This window comes from Prunus avium, chromosome 2, assembly GCF_965620075.1.
Source record: "Prunus avium chromosome 2, drPruAviu1.hap1.1, whole genome shotgun sequence".
In the NCBI taxonomy this organism is placed as follows: Eukaryota; Viridiplantae; Streptophyta; class Magnoliopsida; order Rosales; family Rosaceae; genus Prunus; species Prunus avium.
Genome location: NC_142285.1, coordinates 1,620,700 through 1,640,354, shown reverse-complemented (window position 1 = coordinate 1,640,354; position 19,655 = coordinate 1,620,700). Strand labels below are relative to the sequence as shown.

Here is a 19,655-nt window from a genome sequence, read left to right as displayed (position 1 = left end):
CACAGAGTGGAGAGAGAACATGGGGCAAGAGCTGGATTTGTGGGCTGGCCACGTTGTGGCGTCACAAAAGCAGAAAACTAACGGCTAGAATTTGCTTTGATTTTTAATTTTGAAAGCCGTTGGTTCACCAACTTACTTTATTTTCTTCCCACAATTGCCTTCTGCGTAAATCATTGTTCTTCTTAGCTGAGAAGTAATAAGACCTTGCAGGTGAGGTCGGTGGCACTATGGGCCTAATGGGGGAATTGGAATGACTATAATTTGTTTTCAAATCATGCAATGATGTTTCATTTATTCTATTATATAGATGACGAGTGATTAAGAGTATTTATTTTTGCATCTGAGGTAATAGATTCGATTTCGAATCTCGTTCCCTCTCAAAAATAGCACTTTTATCAAAATAGATAACACGTAAAATGCATGTGTAATGTGATGACAGTTAAAAAAATGCGGGGCACTAATGTAAAAATAAATCCTTCACTGATAATATAAATTCATTGACCCCATTTTAACAGTTCACCTCGCTTCCCCAACAACCATAAACTGACAAATCAAAAGGAAAAAAAATGAGTCTCAATAATTATGTACACACACCTACATTACAAAGATGAAATCAAGAAAAAGCATCGAGTCCCTCGATGAGAAAAGTTGTAAAAGCCTCCATTTGGGGCTTTGGTAGGACCAAGCCAACCTCAATCCCACCCAATATGTCTCTACTCTCAGTGAGTGAAATAGCTTTTGCACCATCAATTCCAATATCCTCTATCTTTTTGGGCCTTCCCCATCCAAAATCTGTCTCATAAAGATCCACCTTAGGTGACCCAAAAACCATAACATGAAGCTCCGACCCGAACATCACCTCCCACTCCGATATCCACTTCTCTGCCCCTCCCAAAATTGCCTTGTCTAGCTTCTTAATAGTGTTTCCAATTGCCCTTGTCGCAACAACAATTCCATTTTCCCCCAGCAAGTCCTTACTCACCGCCATCGACCGGCCAAACCCAACGCAATTACCGACATATGTAGGCGGTACTGGATGACCCATACGGGTTAACCCGCCCGCAATGAACCCAAAATAGTTCGGATCTTCACCACACCAAATGTTGTGATTAAGATCATTTTCTTGGCTTTTGACCAAGCAAACCCACACAAATGCACATGTTAGGACATATGGCGATAAATGTACCGGATGTGGCTCATTTCCCTCGTTGCATAAAGCAATAATCCAGTTCTTGATGCCCTCCATTTGGGCCAAGTCCACCAAAATAGTGGCCCTAACCACGTTCGTTGAATGTCCATTATTATATCTAGGACCAAGAAGAACCAAGCCTTGTGAAGAAACTCGCTTCCACCACTCCTTCAAGAAAATAGCCTCCAACCCATATGGATCAACAATAGCCGTACGATCATAAGAGGGTTTTGATCGTGCGTCTACTGTTGATGAATCTCCAAGCCTAGAGAATGAGGCCCAAGCCTTGATGAAATTGTTGAAGGTCCTCCCATCAGCAACAACATGATGATATGCAAGTCCAATGCAAATCCCACAATTTGGGAACACTGTAATTTGAACACTTGACAAAGGAAGTTTGGCTGCTTGTGTAGCATTACTAATAGGTGCAAAACTACTACTTGATGCTAGTTCAGGCACAAGTGTGTAAAATTCCTCCACTTCTCTTGGGAAATTGCTTGAAAGATATACAAAGTCTCCATCTGACTCGACAACGGTCACCGAAACCGAGTCACCTTGGGTGTAGACGAGCTCGGGAATGCCGGGTTTGGGCCGGGCCACTAGGGTTCCGGCGAAAGGGTAAAAGTGTTGGAGAGTGCGGGAGAGAGAGTGCTTGAGGTTTGGGAGGACGGTGGAAGTGAAATGACAAGTGGGAAATGGGAATTCATAGAAGAAAAGAGGTAGGCTTGGAGAGAAGAAGAGCCATGGTATGTCAAGGAAGGTCAGAGGGAGAGAGGTTTGTGAAATATCAGGTGAGCAGGAGTTTGGTGGGGGAGAGACTTGGCATTGCTCAAGAACTTTGACTTTGGAGAGTCTAGCCATGGATGAAAAAGAGAGACAAGGGTGAACACACAAATAGAAGTTGAACTTTGATTAGTGCTCAAGAAATTGCTTTCTTTCTACGTTCAGCCAAGAATTGTGTGTATAAATAATCTGAGTGCTGGGCCAACTTATTTAATTAAAATTAGAAGCACGTTTCACATATTTTTTTTTTTTAAATCAAACGATAGGAAAGTTTATCTGTAGCCAGACATCAAAGAGCCACTCTGGCCATACATTAGCACCTTTCACTTCTCAATTATATAAAAGTGTCGGTTGGTTGTGGGGAGTGGGGCCTGTGGAGAGTTCAATGCGTCCCCATTGGTTGTTATTATAATGAGTAAAATTGGCAAAGGACCACTATAATGATTTGGAATAATTATTCTCACATGAAAGTTCGTATCATGGGTTCGAGTCTTATCATGAGTTTAATACAAGCAAAAAGTTATTTTTGGTTCCTGTAGTTTGCCACTTTTACCACTTTGGTTAATGTCGTTTCAATTTGATCAATTTTGTCCATGTAGTTTCAATTCTGAGCAATTCAAGGATAATCCCCAATTTTTTGTCAAATCACTTTAATATGGAGGGGCATTTCGGTCCAATCTTGCATCCCCTCCACAACTACTCCCTAGCCACCCAAGCAATCCCTAATGTAGTTTTTCTTATGCTTTCAAGTCTCAAGCCCCTACTTTATCTTGGATTCATGATGAGAGGTTTTAGGCAATGCATGTAATTAGTTATGGAGTTTGATGTGTGTGTGTGAGAGAGAGAGAGAGAGAGAGAGAGAGAGAGAGAGAGAGAGAGATAGTGAAGGGAAAAGGTGGTTGTGGAGGGAGGGGATAAGGTGATTGTGGGGGTGGTTCGGTCGTGGCTATAAGATAGGGAGTGGGTTGAGTTAGGAGGAGGAGGAGGAGGAGGTTGGGTGGGGAAGGGGAGGAGGGAGGAGGGATGAGAGAAGGTGGTTGGGTAGGGGCTGCTGGGTTTTTGTGGGAGTGGTTGTGGAGGGGTTGTGAGTTGGACCAAAATGCCGCTCCATATTAGAGTAATTTAACAAAAAATTGGGAATTGTCCTTGAATTGCTCAGAATTGAAACTACAATGACAAAATTGATCAAATTGAAACTACAAGGACCAAAGTGGTAAAAGTGGTACACTACATGGACCAAAAATGGTAATCAGTTAAATAATCAGTTAAATTGAATTTATAGCCGTGAAGAACTCATGTTGATAATCATTCCTTTAATTGCACTCATAGTATTAATGTATGTATCACGTGAAAGGTAGTTGTCGCCTCTAGATAGATCCTTTTCAGTTTCTAAAATTGTGATCATCACCGATATTCTACTCTTTCTTTCTTTTCAGTCCCATATAAGTGCAATTTTTTGTTGCCAAAAAAAAGTACATTCGCATTATTGCTTTTGAAGCATAGTACATTTGTATTTAACAATATTTCTGAAGTGTGGAAAATATTTGACCAAAAAAAAAAATTGAGTGTGGAAAATTGTGAATAAATAGAGAATGTGATAAAAATCGTAAGAAATGTTGAATGAAATGAGTGAAATGATTTATGAAATTTGAAGGTATTTATAGACATATTTTAGGTTCTTTATATTTGAAAAAATGTGCTCACTGTCCAAGGGGTTGGTTTTTTTCGTTTTGCCCATGTTTGGAGTTGATTTTTACACATTTTGAGGGCTATATTTGACCCATAGTGTTAGAAATGTGCCCTAAGAGCCAATACATTTGATGTAATCTCCTTAGAATACATTTTGTATATGATATATAAAGGGCAAACTTAATTTGTTATCTTTTACATCGTGTAAAGAAACAAATGTCCAGGGTATGCTAAATAAGAGATAAAGTAATCTAAAGAAGATTAGATTCATGAGACCTTTAATCTCTAATTGTAGTATCCCAAAATGTTCCTAATCATAGGTTATCAAATGGGCATTGATAAACCGTCAAGATTAGCGCATATTATGTATGCTCAATTGGGAGGATGGTTAGTCTCAAACCATTTGTGTAGTTGACACTAATACAAGTATGTGGGTGCTCATTAGTGAATGAGTACACTGAACGCGATCAACCGTAGTTCTCATATGGAGTATTTATCTACATGTCAAATGAGAACTCATAGTTGCAATAATGCAAATTAGTCCTTAGACCTGAGGCATCATGGTTGTCTTGTGATGCGTTATTGATCTTTGATAGCTCTTAAAGGCAAGCCGTAAAAGATTTGTCTTAAGTGTTGTTGGGATCTCTTAATTCATCATAGGGGCATGTGAATGTACAATAAGGAATCTCTACTTTCGATAAAGAAGGAGAATGTTTCAAGATGTGATTCAGTAAATCTTTGGCCAAAGTATTTTGAGCTTGATTTAGAAAGTTGTTCTTAATCATGTTCTTTTGAATCACATGAGGTTATAAATCATATTAGGGGTTTGACATAAACAATCTGTACCCTAATAATATGATTTGAAACATTGTATAAGAGAAGGACCGTATTGCATTGCAATTCCAACTGAATAGGTTCTTCATCTATTCTGGTTAGCTTGGGTAGCCTTGATATATTGCTAGATGTCACTCTTGGCTTGTGGAAGTCCTAAGATTGATTGTGATCGATCCAAATAAAGGAAGAATTAAAAAGGGGTTTTAATTCCAGTTGGTTAGAAAGAGTTCTAATATTTTCCCACTGCCTTGCTAATTAGAACCTAATGGATCGCACACTTTAAATGGTTAACTTTGAGTAATACAAATGAGAATGAGGAAATCAATTTGATTGATTTGATGTGGATGATTTACTACGTGTAAAAACGTATTTGGGCCTCGGTAATAATTAAGGAAAGTCCAAATGGTTGGGTATCAAGCCCAAGGGCTTAAGACACCTAAATATTATGGTTTAAGTGTCATAAGGCCCAATTTTGGAAGCCCAATGGGGTTTGGCCGAAAATGGTTAAGTGAATGTGTATGAGAATTGTTTCCATAAGCTTATTGACACACAAACACAATCCAACATCAACCAAATGGGTTTGGAAGATCAAAGAGAGAAAAATGAGAGTTTTCAAGAGTGAAACACTTTCATCTTTCAAAGTGGTTTAGATTGAAACCAATCTTGAGAATCTTGCACTAGCATCCAAGTATTCTCAAGATACTTATTCTCATCTCAAGGTTCCATTGGTGTGGAGACTTAGAGGCCATATACTTTTGTGGCTCACATGGAGGAGAAAGATCAAGGAGCAAAGATCAAAGATCAAAGAGGAGATCAACAAAGAGGAAATCATCAAGAGAAGACCAAACACAAATTGGTTCATATAATTGCTTCAAGGGTAATTAGATCTTATCCTTTTCTCTTGAATTTTCATTTATGAAAGACATATCAATGTTCATGGCTTAAGATACTTGGAAGAAGTTTTGTTTTTGAATTTAAACAACCACCTTAGACTTCCGCTGTGATTAATTTGATTAAATGCATGTTTAATATTCAAATGAACTTTGGAAAAATGTTTTGAAATTCCTACAATTGGTATCAGAGCCATAGGTCATGAACTTGATATGTTTTTGGGTTTAGAGATGCATATATGGGTTGTGAATTCATTTAAAAGTATAATAGTTATACTTGATTTATTTTGATATGATTGAATAAAAATCAAATGGAGTGAAAGGGGTTGTTTGGGATTTTGAATTTCCGGATTTATGTTTTGATGATTGATGCTCTCTTTGTATTCATAATTGTATGTATGAATATTATAGCATAGTTGCATTAAAACCCCATGATTTTAACTTCATGAAATATATGATATTAAGAGCATGAGATGGTTAAAATGGAATATGGATTTTTCCGGAAATAGCATGAACATTCATATTAGTTCATATGCATGTTCTTGGTATTCTTGATGTTCTTGTTATGGGATCTTTTTGATCCATAAGTTAGGTGACTAATTTTGATGATTGTGTTTAGTGGAATTTTCCACCAAGATAGGTCAAAAGATGATGATGGTGTTTTATTATAAAATTAAAAGTTTTTCAAAAATGTTTCCACTCAATAAACATTTACCCACCACACTAAAATTAATAAGATTACTTTGGTGAGTGTGTGGGGCTATCTAGATTTATATTATGATGATTTGATATAAAATGCAAAAGTTGATCATTTTATTCATATCACTATTTATTTACCTACCACACTAAAATTAATTTTGATTACTTTGGTGAGTGTGGTTGGCCTACCTAGTCACATTCATGATTATTCACCTTGTTGGAATAATCATGATCACCACTTTGTGTTAAATAAATGCATGCATTAACCCCACACCCTAGTGGATCAACTTTGGATCCATTATTAATTGATGAATAATTTTGGACTTGCAATATATGATAAATGTAACTATGTCCAAAAGATTTTCACAATTACTTTTGCTATTGTAGTAAAACGTTTTCACTCCATGGTAAATTTATTTTATTTGAATATGGTTACCACTTGAATTAAACCCATATATATGTTTGCAACCCAAGAGCATGGTTTTACATTGCTAGTTTAATTGTTTAAAGCGTTTAAATAATTAAAGGATGGTTATGGACTTAGACCAAACAATTGAGCTATGAGATTGGCCGCTTATTGGATATGTATTCGATTTTGATTGGCTATGTAATAATGAAATGGCTTTCATGCCTAATTTATTTTTATGCACGCGTAATTAAAATGAATCACCATCCAAGACCATGATCCAACATGGTGGCTCGTGTTGGATCAACAAGAAAGTCCATAATCATCCTACAAGCCCAATGCAATTGGAATGTTCGGTAATGATGATAATTAATCAATTAGTAGTATCATGTATTTCCACTATCTCAAGCAAATGGTTTCTAAAACATTTAGTGGGAGTATTATGTGCTACTAATATATTGCAATGGGAACCATTTAATGAGATTAGATAGGTATTTTTAACAGGATTAAAATTGGATTAAAATGAGACCAATTTAACTACCCTCAAAGCAATATTAAGTTGATAAGCGAAATGGCACTTTGAATGCTATTTTGTGGCCTTCCACCGTGGTAGTCTCTTATTGGGTGGCACATTTACACCTTGTTGGACCTCAGTGAGGCAACATCCAGTACTTGTAACCATCCAAGGGAAGCCTATTACACATACTTGATGTAGTGCGGATAGATAACGAGTGTGGCCAACAAACTGTTAGGTTGAGGTCATGCTTGAAACCCTATACCCACAAGCATGGTGGGAATAACTTAACTAAGACGAACGAAACCAACAAACTGTTAGGTTGAGGTCTAGTTCTCTAGAGGCCATAGTGATGGGTATTCACATTAATGATGTGATTGGATAAGAGTATCCTCTCATTAGTATCATAGCAATCCAACAAACTGTTAGGTTGAGGAAAAGTATGTGAAAGTGAGACTCCCATCCCCACTAAGAGTTTCAACGGAAACTCTCGGATTTCAGGAGGGATATGAAATTTGCCAAAAATAGTGGGAGCTACCATCATGACTTAAAGACCCTAAGTCCTTGGTAGAAGATTAATCTAAATTAAAATCTATTTACGTTTTTGCATAATTTCAAATTAACCATCACAAACCCAATCTCGAAGATACTTGACTCAAACGTCCAAGATGACATGAACTATCCGGTTTGATTGCACAAACACCAACTTGTCCTATAATTGGATAAGATTAGTTGTGTATAAGAAAAACCCCACCACATACCCCTCTTGGTCCATATGCCATTGAGGAGGAGACAAAGGCTTATAAGAAGCATGTGTCAGATGACAACCGAGGTAAAAGTTACATGTTGGCATCCATGAAAAGGTGAAGCTACTCCTAGCTTACAATACCATATGTGAACTTGTTGTGACAAGAATGGTAAGTGGGTTCCCGGTTAATCAACATGATCTCAAAGTAATATAATTACTTAAGATATTGAAAAATATGGATTTTTCTTTGATGTTGAAGTTCAACAAGATTCTTTCTTTCATCCCCTTCATCAGTTAATCCCAATATGTTATGAACTATAAAATGGGAAAGATGAATGAAACCCTATATGAGCTACTCAACATGGCTATAGTAGCTTAAATGAATATCTCAAAAGATAAAGGGTTAAAAGGATAGTTGCAATTTTAGAAGGGTTCTTCTTCTTTCAAATCCAAACAAAAGGTAAGGATAAAGGAAATAAGAAGAAAGATTTTCTAAAAACCCAAGGAAGAAAGAATACAAAAGAAAAACAAGTAACTAAAATGTACTTGTTTTCACTGTGGCAAGGATGGACATTGGAAGAAGAATTGCAAAAGATGTCTTGCAAGCCTTAAGAGAAAAACCTTCAGAAGGTCACTCTCTTGTTCTAAAATTAGTAATTACAGTTAAAGCTTCTAAACTGAATAGTTGATTCAGGAGCTAATCAACATATATGCAATTGTGTGCATGGACTAGTGGGAGTAGAAGACTTGGAAAATGAGAAATGGTGCTAACCGTGGGAAATAGCACTAATGTAGTTGCCAATGCAATAGGCACCTAACATCTCAAACTACCATTCGAAGAGGACCTGAATTTGAAATCATTGTTATTTCATTTCTGGATATGTAAAGAACTTAATATCCATCTCTATATTTTTAAGAGATGGATTTGATGTTTTGTTTGACAAAATGTTTTGTTCTATTTCACATATCAATCAAATAGTTGCTTATGCAATTTTGATTGATGGTCTCTTTTCATTTTAGAAATGAATGGTAGCATTAACTGTATATGGATAAAGATGCAACTAGACCTGAGAGGCCTAGAGATGTGGATACCGCAACTAAATTGTGACACCTTAAACTTGGAGGCATTAGCCAAGATAGAATTCACCGGATGGCAAAAGATGGAACCTTTTGGATCATTTGATCATGTTCCTATGCCTACTTGTGAATCTTGTCTATATGGTAAAATGACTAAGTCTCCTTTCACTGGTATAGGAGAAAGAGTTACAGAACTGTTGGGATTAATTCACTAAGATGTTTGTGAATTTTTGTATACAAACACAGAGGGCGGTTATTCATACTTCATTACCTTTACCGATGATAATTCACGGTTAGGGTATTTATACTTAATAAAGCATAAATCTGAATTTTGAAAAGTTTCAGGAATTCAGAAATGAAGTTGAAAACCAAACAGGCAAGAGTATTAAAATCCTTAGATTCGATCGAGGATGTGAATACTTAAACACAGAGTTTCTTGATTACCTCAAGGAACATGGCATCTTATCACAATGGACTCCACCAGGAACTCCACAACATAACAGAGTTTCTAAAATGAGTTCCATGAGCTGTACTGATTTACTTATATCCTTTTTAGGGATATGCACTTGAAACTGCAATTCATTTGCTAAATAGAGTGCCTTCCAAAATCCGTTCCACAAACTCCATTCGAAATGTGATTTGGGAATAAACCAAGTCTTGATTAGATCAAGATTTGGGGTTGTCCGGCATATGTCAAAAAGGCAATATGTGGATAAACTAAATGCAAGGTTAGTGAAGTGTAGATTTATAGGGTATCCCAAGGAAACTATGGGATATTACTTCTATCACATCAACAAGCAAAAGTTGTTTGTCGCAAGGTCAGCTACCTTCCTAAAAAGAGAATACACTCTTGATGGGAAAAAGGGGACATGAGATAGAACTCAAGGAATTGTCCAATGAGCTAGAAATCAACACTGAACTAAGTGCAATCCCAGATCCACAAACCTGTTGTAACACAAACTCCACGTAGTTCAAGAAGGGTTAGCAGAATGCCTAAAAGGTATTGTGGTTTCCTTCACGAAATGGCTTGGAGCCATGAAATCCGAAATGGATTCTATGTATACCAACTAAGTCTGGACTCTAGTGATCCTCCTCCTGGTATTGTACCAATAGGGAATAAATGGATCTTTAAGAGGAAGATAGGCTCAAATGGAATAGTAGAAATCTACAAGCAAGGCTAGTAGCAAAGTTCTACAAGTAAAGAGAAGGGATTGACTATGAAGAAACCTTCTCTCCTGTCACTATGACAAAGTGTATTCGGATTTGGCATGCAATAGCTGCATACCATGATTATGGGATTTGTCAAAATGGATGTGAAGGCGGCTTTTCTGAATGACCACCTTCAGGAAGAACTATATATAGATCGACCTGAAGGCTTCATTTCTAAAGTTGATAAGAATAAGGTATGCAAGCTACATAGATCCATTTATGGGTTGATGCAAGGTTCTTGGAGTTGAAACATCCTATTTGATGAAGTTGTCAAATCGTTTGACTTCATACAAAACATGGATGACCAATGAGTGTACAAAAAGGTCAGTGGGAGTTTGGTAGTATTCCTAGTAATGTATGTATATGACATACTACTTATCGGAAACGATATAGGAATGATATCTTCAGTGAAGCTGTGACTCATTAAATCATTCTCAATGAAAGATTTTAGAGAAGCATCTTACATACTCGGAATAAAGATTTATCCTGATAGATCTAAGAGTATAATTGGGTTATCTCAATCCTTGTATGCTGATAAGATGCTAAGGAGATTTCAAATGGAACAGTCTAAGAAAAGTTTACTTCCAGTACGACATACACTTCACTTTTCTAAGAGCATGTGTCCAAAAACTCATTATGAGATACAGCAGATGAGTAAAATCTCTTATGCATATGCAATAGGGATTCTCATATATATCATAGCATGTACAAGACATGATATTGGTTATACGAGTATAACTAGAAGATATAAATCAAGCCAATGATTAGATCAATTGAGAGCAATCAAGTATGTTCTTAAATACTTAAGAAGGACTAAGGACATGTTCCTCATCTGGGAGGAACATCAAAGTAGCAAGTGGAAGCATTTACTGATTTGGATAATGTATCTAATATCAACAATTGCAAATCCACCTAAGGGTACGTCTTCATTTTGAATGGACACGTAGTTAGTTAGAGAACAACTGAAGTTGATTACATTGTCGCTTTAGAAGCTACAATAAAATCTGTTTGGATAAAATGGTTCATTACCGAACTAAATGTGGTTCTAACCATAATGTCACAAGTACCTTTACTGTGTGATGACAATGGGGCGATAGCTCAAGCCAAGGAACCTAGGTCACATCAGAGATCCAAACACATAGAAAAATGTTATCATTAGATGGGGCATCTGCAAACAACGTAACAGATCCACGCACTAAGCCTATGTCACAGTCACAACTGGATAGACATACAGAGATAATGGGTATGAGATACATGGCTCTGTGGCTCTAGTGCAAGTGGGAGATTGTTAGAAATGTGCCCTAAGAGCCAATACATTTGATGTAATCTCCTTAGAATACATTTCGTATATGATATATAAAGGGCAAACTTAATTTGTTATCTTTTACATCGTGTAAAGAAACAAATGTCCAGGGTATGCTAAATAAGAGATAAAGTAATCTAAAGAAGATTAGATTCATGAGACCTTTAATCTCTAATTGTAGTATCCCAAAATGTTCCTAATCATAGGTTATCAAATGGGCATTGATAAACCGTCAAGATTAGCGCATATTATGTATGCTCAATTGGGAGGATGGTTAGTCTCAAACCATTTGTGTAGTTGACACTAATACAAGTATGTGGGTGCTCATTAGTGAATGAGTACACTGAACGCGATCAACCGTAGTTCTCATATGGAGTATTTATCTACATGTCAAATGAGAACTCATAGTTGCAATAATGCAAATTAGTCCTTAGACCTGAGGCATCATGGTTGTCTTGTGATGCGTTATTGATCTTTGATAGCTCTTAAAGGCAAGCCGTAAAAGATTTGTCTTAAGTGTTGTTGGGATCTCTTAATTCATCATAGGGGCATGTGAATGTACAATAAGGAATCTCTACTTTCGATAAAGAAGGAGAATGTTTCAAGATGTGATTCAGTAAATCTTTGGCCAAAGTATTTTGAGCTTGATTTAGAAAGTTGTTCTTAATCATGTTCTTTTGAATCACATGAGGTTATAAATCATATTAGGGGTTTGACATAAACAATCTGTACCCTAATAATATGATTTGAAACATTGTATAAGAGAAGGACCGTATTGCATTGCAATTCCAACTGAATAGGTTCTTCATCTATTCTGGTTAGCTTGGGTAGCCTTGATATATTGCTAGATGTCACTCTTGGCTTGTGGAAGTCCTAAGATTGATTGTGATCGATCCAAATAAAGGAAGAATTAAAAAGGGGTTTTAATTCCAGTTGGTTAGAAAGAGTTCTAATATTTTCCCACTGCCTTGCTAATTAGAACCTAATGGATCGCACACTTTAAATGGTTAACTTTGAGTAATACAAATGAGAATGAGGAAATCAATTTGATTGATTTGATGTGGATGATTTACTACGTGTAAAAACGTATTTGGGCCTCGGTAATAATTAAGGAAAGTCCAAATGGTTGGGTATCAAGCCCAAGGGCTTAAGACACCTAAATATTATGGTTTAAGTGTCATAAGGCCCAATTTTGGAAGCCCAATGGGGTTCGGCCGAAAATGGTTAAGTGAATGTGTATGGGAATTGTTTCCATAAGCTTATTGACACACAAACACAATCCAACATCAACCAAATGGGTTTGGAAGATCAAAGAGAGAAAAATGAGAGTTTTCAAGAGTGAAACACTTTCATCTTTCAAAGTGGTTTAGATTGAAACCAATCTTGAGAATCTTGCACTAGCATCCAAGTATTCTCAAGATACTTATTCTCATCTCAAGGTTCCATTGGTGTGGAGACTTAGAGGCCATATACTTTTGTGGCTCACATGGAGGAGAAAGATCAAGGAGCAAAGATCAAAGATCAAAGAGGAGATCAACAAAGAGGAAATCATCAAGAGAAGACCAAACACAAATTGATTCATATAATTGCTTCAAGGGTAATTAGATCTTATCCTTTTCTCTTGAATTTTCATTTATGAAAAACATATCAATGTTCATGGCTTAAGATACTTGGAAGAAGTTTTGTTTTTGAATTTAAACAACCACCTTAGACTTCCGCTGCGATTAATTTGATTAAATGCATGTTTAATATTCAAATGAACTTTGGAAAAATGTTTTGAAATTCCTACACATAGCCCATAGATCAAGTACATCCAATGTCTCTCAATCAAAGCAAAGAACCAATAATCACACTCACAGCCAAATAGGATATAGTGTAATTCTCTCAAATGGTGACCTCTACCCAAACAAAAAAGAGAGATTTTTTTTTTGTGAAAAATAAAAAAGAGATTTCTCTCTAACCAAATGCGGCCAAGAAAACCTAAACAAGTTGTTTGGGCCCAAATTTGACACGCCAAAACCAAAAGCAAAGAGCCCACATCACTTCCTGGGCCGCTTGAAACGATTTCAACCCATCAGCACGTCCAGTCTATTAAGCAAAGCAAACAGGCCAATATCACGTGGCCCAAAAGACGTTAGGAAAACTGGGCCACAATAGAAACCAAAACAGCCGAAAGAAGAAATGGGCTTGACGATTTGGGTTAAAAAGAAACATACCCACGTGACCCTGACTTAGAAAAGTCAATGAAATCGGCTCGAGATAAAGTTTGAACAGGAGCAGGCAAAAAAAGAACAACTCAGAAGTGGCTTTGCTGCCAAGAGATCATATTCCGCTTAGATTATCTAAAGATAATCTGGATATTTTTTAGGAACGCCATTTTCAAGGATAAACAGACTCTGCTTTTATGAAAAGAGAGATAAGCGTGAAACAGGAAACTGTTCGAAAGCTGAGAACTAGCTACCTCAAAATTCCAAACTCTTGCAGAAGCAGGTAAAATGGAAGAACAAGCATGGCGCCCCATCAAAAATGCAGAAGCAGTCACCTCAGAAAACTAATCATTGAGTGTTTTCTTGCCAGAAAATGGATGGAACCCTTGTTTATTTTAATTAAAAATTAAAAAGATCTTTTGATTACTTGCCACCCACTCTCAAAGAACATTTCATATATATATAAGAGGGGGTGAACAGAGAAACAACACACAATCAACCAACACAACCCAAAATTCAGTCAAAAGACAAACATTCAAATGGTCACTTGATCGCAAAATCCCAAAACAAAGTTCCAACAGACTCAGAGTCTGAAGTACTCCAAAAGCTTTCCAACAAGCTTGCAGAATCATCTTGTTTTTCTCCCAGCAGAGGCAATTAGACCACTACTTCTGAGTTGAATCCCAGTTCATAAGTCAACAATAACGAGATTTCTCTCGTTACAAATTTGGTTCAGCAAAAGCCAAGACTAGCAGAGTTTGAGGATTTTCAAATATAAAAAACTCAACAAATTTATGAAGAACCCTGACTAAGCAGCACAGGTACTACAGTACACCCCCAGCTCAAGTCCAGCCACTTCTGCCCCTTTCAGACTGGAGAAATTCCAGTTCTGCCCATCCAAAAGCCTTCCAGGGCTTGAAATAGATTGAAGCTCTGCCAAACTCAAGCTTTGGTATCGATTTGCAGCCAAAACCCATCAGTTGAAATTGTTGGAAGTCCAGTCCAGCACAGGCACACCCAGTCCAGCCCAGAACAAAGGCAACTACCCAGGCAGAAATGGAAACACAGTCCTCTTCGTATCTTTGTATAGTCAGTTTTCCCTTTTTGAGTCTTGTAAAAAGGAGTTCTGCCTGAAATCAGTTCAATCGTTATCATTTATTCCGGCCAGAACTACCAGTTTTATGTTGAGAAAAAGTATGAAGTCCTTACCAGTCTAAGGCATAGAAAAGAACTTACTTGGGAGATATTCCTCACCCAAATTCACAATCGTTTTATCAAAGTCAATAGCTTGGGGCGCAAGCTATGCTTATTCTCAAGTCTGTTAGAATCAAAAATTGCTAACAGTGGCACGCTCGACACATAAAGAAAGTTAATTTGCTGACCAAACCATGGTCTTCGAATTAATGGGGAACTTTACCTACCAACATAGGAAACAAACAGAAACGGGTAAACACAAGTACCTCTCAAATGACAAACTGCAAACAAAATGCACGGCTTCATATTGGACCCAATCCATTTAAATAGCCTAAAAATAAAGTCAAATTTTAACATTTACAATCCATGGCAGGTTACCAAAAAATTTGTAGTATAACTTAAGGGCGGGTATTTGAACTGGTGAACTAAACCGAACCGACTTGGAATAAAAATTGTGTTGATCAAAAAGTCAACTTAAGATTAAAAAAAACTGAACAGGATCGCTTTGGATCGGTTCCCATCCCGATTCTTGTCTTGAAAAAATCGGTAACCGAACCGGACTTATTATGTTAAGTTTACTTGTTCATTTATATCCAAAATTATTAGTAAGCCTAATTAATTAATATTCAAATCACATTAGTAACTCCAAAAAATATTTAAATATTTGCAGATGCCCCATCTAATGGTAACATTTTTCTATGTGTTTGGATCTCTGATGAGACCTAGGTTCCTTGGCTTGAGCTATCACCCCATTGTCATCACACAGTAAAGGTACTTGTGACATTATGGTTAGAACCACATTTAGTTCGGTAATGAACCTTTTATCCAAACAGATTTTACTGTAGCTTCTAAAGCGACAATGTAATCAACTTCAGTTGTTCTCTAACTAACTACGTGTCCATTCAAAATGAAGACGTACCCTTAGGTGGATTTGCAATTGTTGATATTAGATACATTATCCGAATCAGTAAATGCTTCCACTTGCTACTCTGATGTTCCTCCCAGATGAGGAACATGTCCTTAGTCCTTCTTAAGTATTTAAGAACATACTTGACTGCTCCCAATTGATCTAATCATGGGATTGATTTATATCTTCTAGTTATACTCATATAACCGATATCATGTCTTGTACATGCTATGACATATATGAGAATCCCTATTGCATATGCATAAGAGATTTTATTCAACTGCTGTATCTCATAATGAGTTTTTGGACACATGCTCTTAGAAAAGTGAAGTCCATGTCGTACTGGAAATAAACTTTTCTTAGACTGTTCCATATGAAATTTCTTTAGCATCTTATCAGCATACAAGGATTGAGATAATCCAATTATACTCTTAGATCTATCAGGATAAATCTTTATCTCAAGTATGTAAGATGCTTCTTTAAAATCTTTCGTTAAGAATGATTTAATGAGTCACAGCTTCACTGAAGATATCATTCCTATATCGTTTCCGACAAGTAGTATGTCATATACATACATTATTAGGAATACTACCAAACTCCCACTGACCTTTTTGTACACTCATTGGTCATCCATGTTTTGTATGAAGTCAAACGATTTGACAACTTCATCAAATAGGATGTTTCAACTCCAAGAACCTTGCATCAACCCATAAATGGATCAATGTGGTTTGCATACCTTATGCTTATCAACTTCAGAAATGAAGCCTTCAAGTTGATCTATATATAGTTCTTCCTGAAGGTGGCCATTCAAAAAGGCCGTCTTCACATCCATTTTGACAAATCTCATAATCGTGGTATGCATCTATTGTAAGAAAAATCCGAATAAACTTTGTCATAGTGACAAGAGAGAAGGTTTCTTCATAGTCAATCCTTTCTCTCTGCTTGTAGCCCTTTGCTACTAGCCTTGCCTTGTAGGTTTCTAATTTCCCATCTAAGCCTATCTTCCTCTTAAAGATCCATTTATTGCCTATTGGTACAGTACCAGGAGGAGGATCAACTAGAGTCCAGACTTGGTTGGTATATATAGAATCCATTTCGGATTTCATGGCTCCAAGCCATTTCTATGAGTCAATGTCTGACATTGCCTCATTGTAGTTCAAAGGGTCTTCGATATCCTTACAATCACTTAGGAGATTTAACTCTCCTTTGTTGTCGTGAAGGAAACAACAATACCTTTTAGGCATTCTGCTAACCCTACTTGAACTACGTGGAGTCTGTGTTACAACAGTTTGTGGATTTGGGACTGCATTTAGTTTATCCGCATCTTGCCTTTTGACATATGCTGGACAACCCCAAATCTTGATCTAATCAAGACTTGGTTTCTTCCCAAATCACATTTCAAATGGAGTTTGTGGAATGGATTTGGAAGGCACTCTATTTAGCAAATGAATTGCAGTTTCAAGTGCATATCCCTAAAAGGATATAGGTAAATTAGTACAGCTCATAGAACTCATTTTAGAAACTCCATTATGTTGTGGAATTCCTGGTGGAGTCCATCGTGATAAGATGCCACGTTCCTTAAGGTAATCAAGAAACTCTGTGCTTAAGTATTCACACCCTCGATCGAATCTAAGGATTTTAATACTCTTGCCTGTTTGGTTTTCAACTTCATTTCTGAATTCCTGAAAGTTTTTCAAAATTCAGATTTATGCTTCATTAAGTATAAATACCCTAACCGTGAATGATCATCGGTAAAGGTAATGAAGTATGAATAACCACCCTCTGTGTTTGTATACAAAAATCCACAAACATCTTAGTGAATTAATCCCAACAGTTCTGTAACTCTTTCTCCTTTACTAGTGAAAGGAGACTTGGTCATTTTGCCATGTAGATAAGATTCACAAGTAGGCATAGGAACATGATCAAATAATCTTGACGGTTTATCAATGCCCATTTGATAACCTATGATTAGGAACATTTTGGGATGCTACAGTTAGAGATTAAAGGTCTCCCGAATCTAATCTTCTTTAGATTACTTTATCTCTTATTTAGCATACACTGGACATTTGTTTCTTTACACGATGTAAAAGATAACAAATTAAGTTTGCCCTTTATATATCATATATGAAATGTATTCTAAGGAGATCACATCAAATGTATTGGCTCTTAGGGCACATTTCTAACAGAAAGAAATATGGGAAAAACAAAAGTGAAAGAGAGATGCAAGGAAATATGATATTGGAGGAGATAGAGAGGTTTGCTTGTGTTTTACTAATTTGGAGTTATACTTTGGAATCGAGGTAGGGGTTTCTTGGGGGCCTTTTGCAGAGATTGATTTAATTAAATTTTGTGAGCAATATATCAAGATGATATTATTATTTGATTATTATTAATATTTGGTGGTTAAGTGTTGTTAGTTATCATTATATTATCTTATTAATATTGACATGATCATATGTTATCGGTGATGGCTGGAATTCTTGGGTTGATAAAGAAAGTATGGAAAATAGGGTAATGGGAAGGATCTTTTGTGTAGTTGAGTCTAACTCTTGGCAGGTACCAGGTCTCAGGGATCCCACAGTGCATATGGTTTTTATTGGGTGATTCGGGACTGGCGAAAGGGAGTTAGACAAGATGACTAACAAAAGGGGAATTATGGGATGATTGAGATGGGTGTTAGTTCATATAAATGGGCATCCGGGACCAAGTGGTATAAGCATGGTATGGGACGTGCAGGTCTGCTTGTCCAGTTATATGAATTAATGGGATTAGATGAAGAGCATTCATTCATGCATTATTCATAATTATATGATATTTGGCTATGTGATTGCATGTCACTTAATTTAGTTATATCAATCTACTGTGGTAAGGTCTCATGCCCCTACTGAGCGGTGGTTGCTCATCCCTCACTCTGTTTAATTTTTCAGATAAGTTAGTGGGTAAGACAAGGACTAAACCAGTTGAAGATGATTAGATGAGATTGATATAGTTTTATTTATTTCTTGTAAAGTTGTAAGATTTTTGGGAGCTATTTTCATAAGAAAAGTTTATTTTATGTCTTCGACTTTTCTTTTATTTCTTTTTATTTATTATTTTCTCACGCACCGGGCGCGGGATTTCCACCTACCCCCAGGTCCGGGGCGTGACAATATTTTTATCTTTCCAAACCGGAAACCGGCATAACCAAACCGGACCTATTCAATTTGGTTCAGTTTTTCTAGACATTTTCTATGAAACTGAACTGATATAGACCGTGTGTAATTTTCGGTTTCGGTTCCAATTCAAGAGAAAACCCATAATGCGCCCACCCCTAGTATAACTTATTAGCTTATGAAGATAGAACCTTGTTTTTTTTTTTTTTCTCAAAAATTATGAAACCAGTCTTGTGGATCCCATTATATATGTTTGGTTTTGAAGAGATTTTCTGAAATGAAACCATTTTCTTTGTTTTTACCTTTGTCAGAGCTTTCAGAAATGCATGTGCATACGTTTGGACAAAGTTGTATACAGGAAATTAATAATTCAGTCATACACCTAGAACTAGAAGATCTAGATATTTCAAAGTCTGCATCAAGTTTAATATTCAGTATTTAAATAAAAGGCTTTATATCACAAAACGTCTCTGAGGTTCATAAAACTATCAGATTGTGTCCTTGTTTTTTTTTTTTTTTTGTGTTATTCATGTTCCTCAAAGTTAATATGTGTTCTCACAAATAATCTCTGCCATTAGGTTCCGTCAAAACTTCGTTAGTTAGCTGATGTGGCATATATGTGGAGTCCACATATCCAGTGGCGGAGCCAGGATTTTATGTGTGGAGGGGCCAATATATTAGGGTTTAAGGTTGATTTCTTTCCCAGTGTTAAGCTTGTAAATAAATAAATAACCGATTATCTTTAATTTCCTATTTTCTTAAATATACTTGTGAAAGAAAGATTTGATTGGCTGTTTCTTTTAATTTTTATTAATTATGTTGGTAGGATCTAGGAGTAACTTTGCCATATTGCT

At 36.5% G+C, this 19,655-nt stretch overlaps 1 protein-coding gene across 1 annotated transcript; it reads right to left on the bottom strand.

Annotated features, from left to right (window-relative positions):
- Positions 1 to 463: 463 nt before the first annotated feature.
- On the bottom strand, positions 464 to 2,150 carry LOC110764208 (anthocyanin 5-aromatic acyltransferase-like). The gene has a single exon (XM_021967122.2). It carries the CDS (start codon positions 2,048 to 2,050, stop codon positions 614 to 616), a length of 1,437 nt encoding a protein of 478 aa, XP_021822814.2. The 5' UTR covers positions 2,051 to 2,150; the 3' UTR covers positions 464 to 613.
- Positions 2,151 to 19,655: the final 17,505 nt, after the last annotated feature.

What these genes read in the sequence shown, in the direction of transcription:
- LOC110764208 (XM_021967122.2), bottom strand. Translation starts at nt 2,050, where the DNA reads ATGGCTAGACTCTCCAAAGTCAAAGTTCTTGAGCAATGCCAAGTCTCT.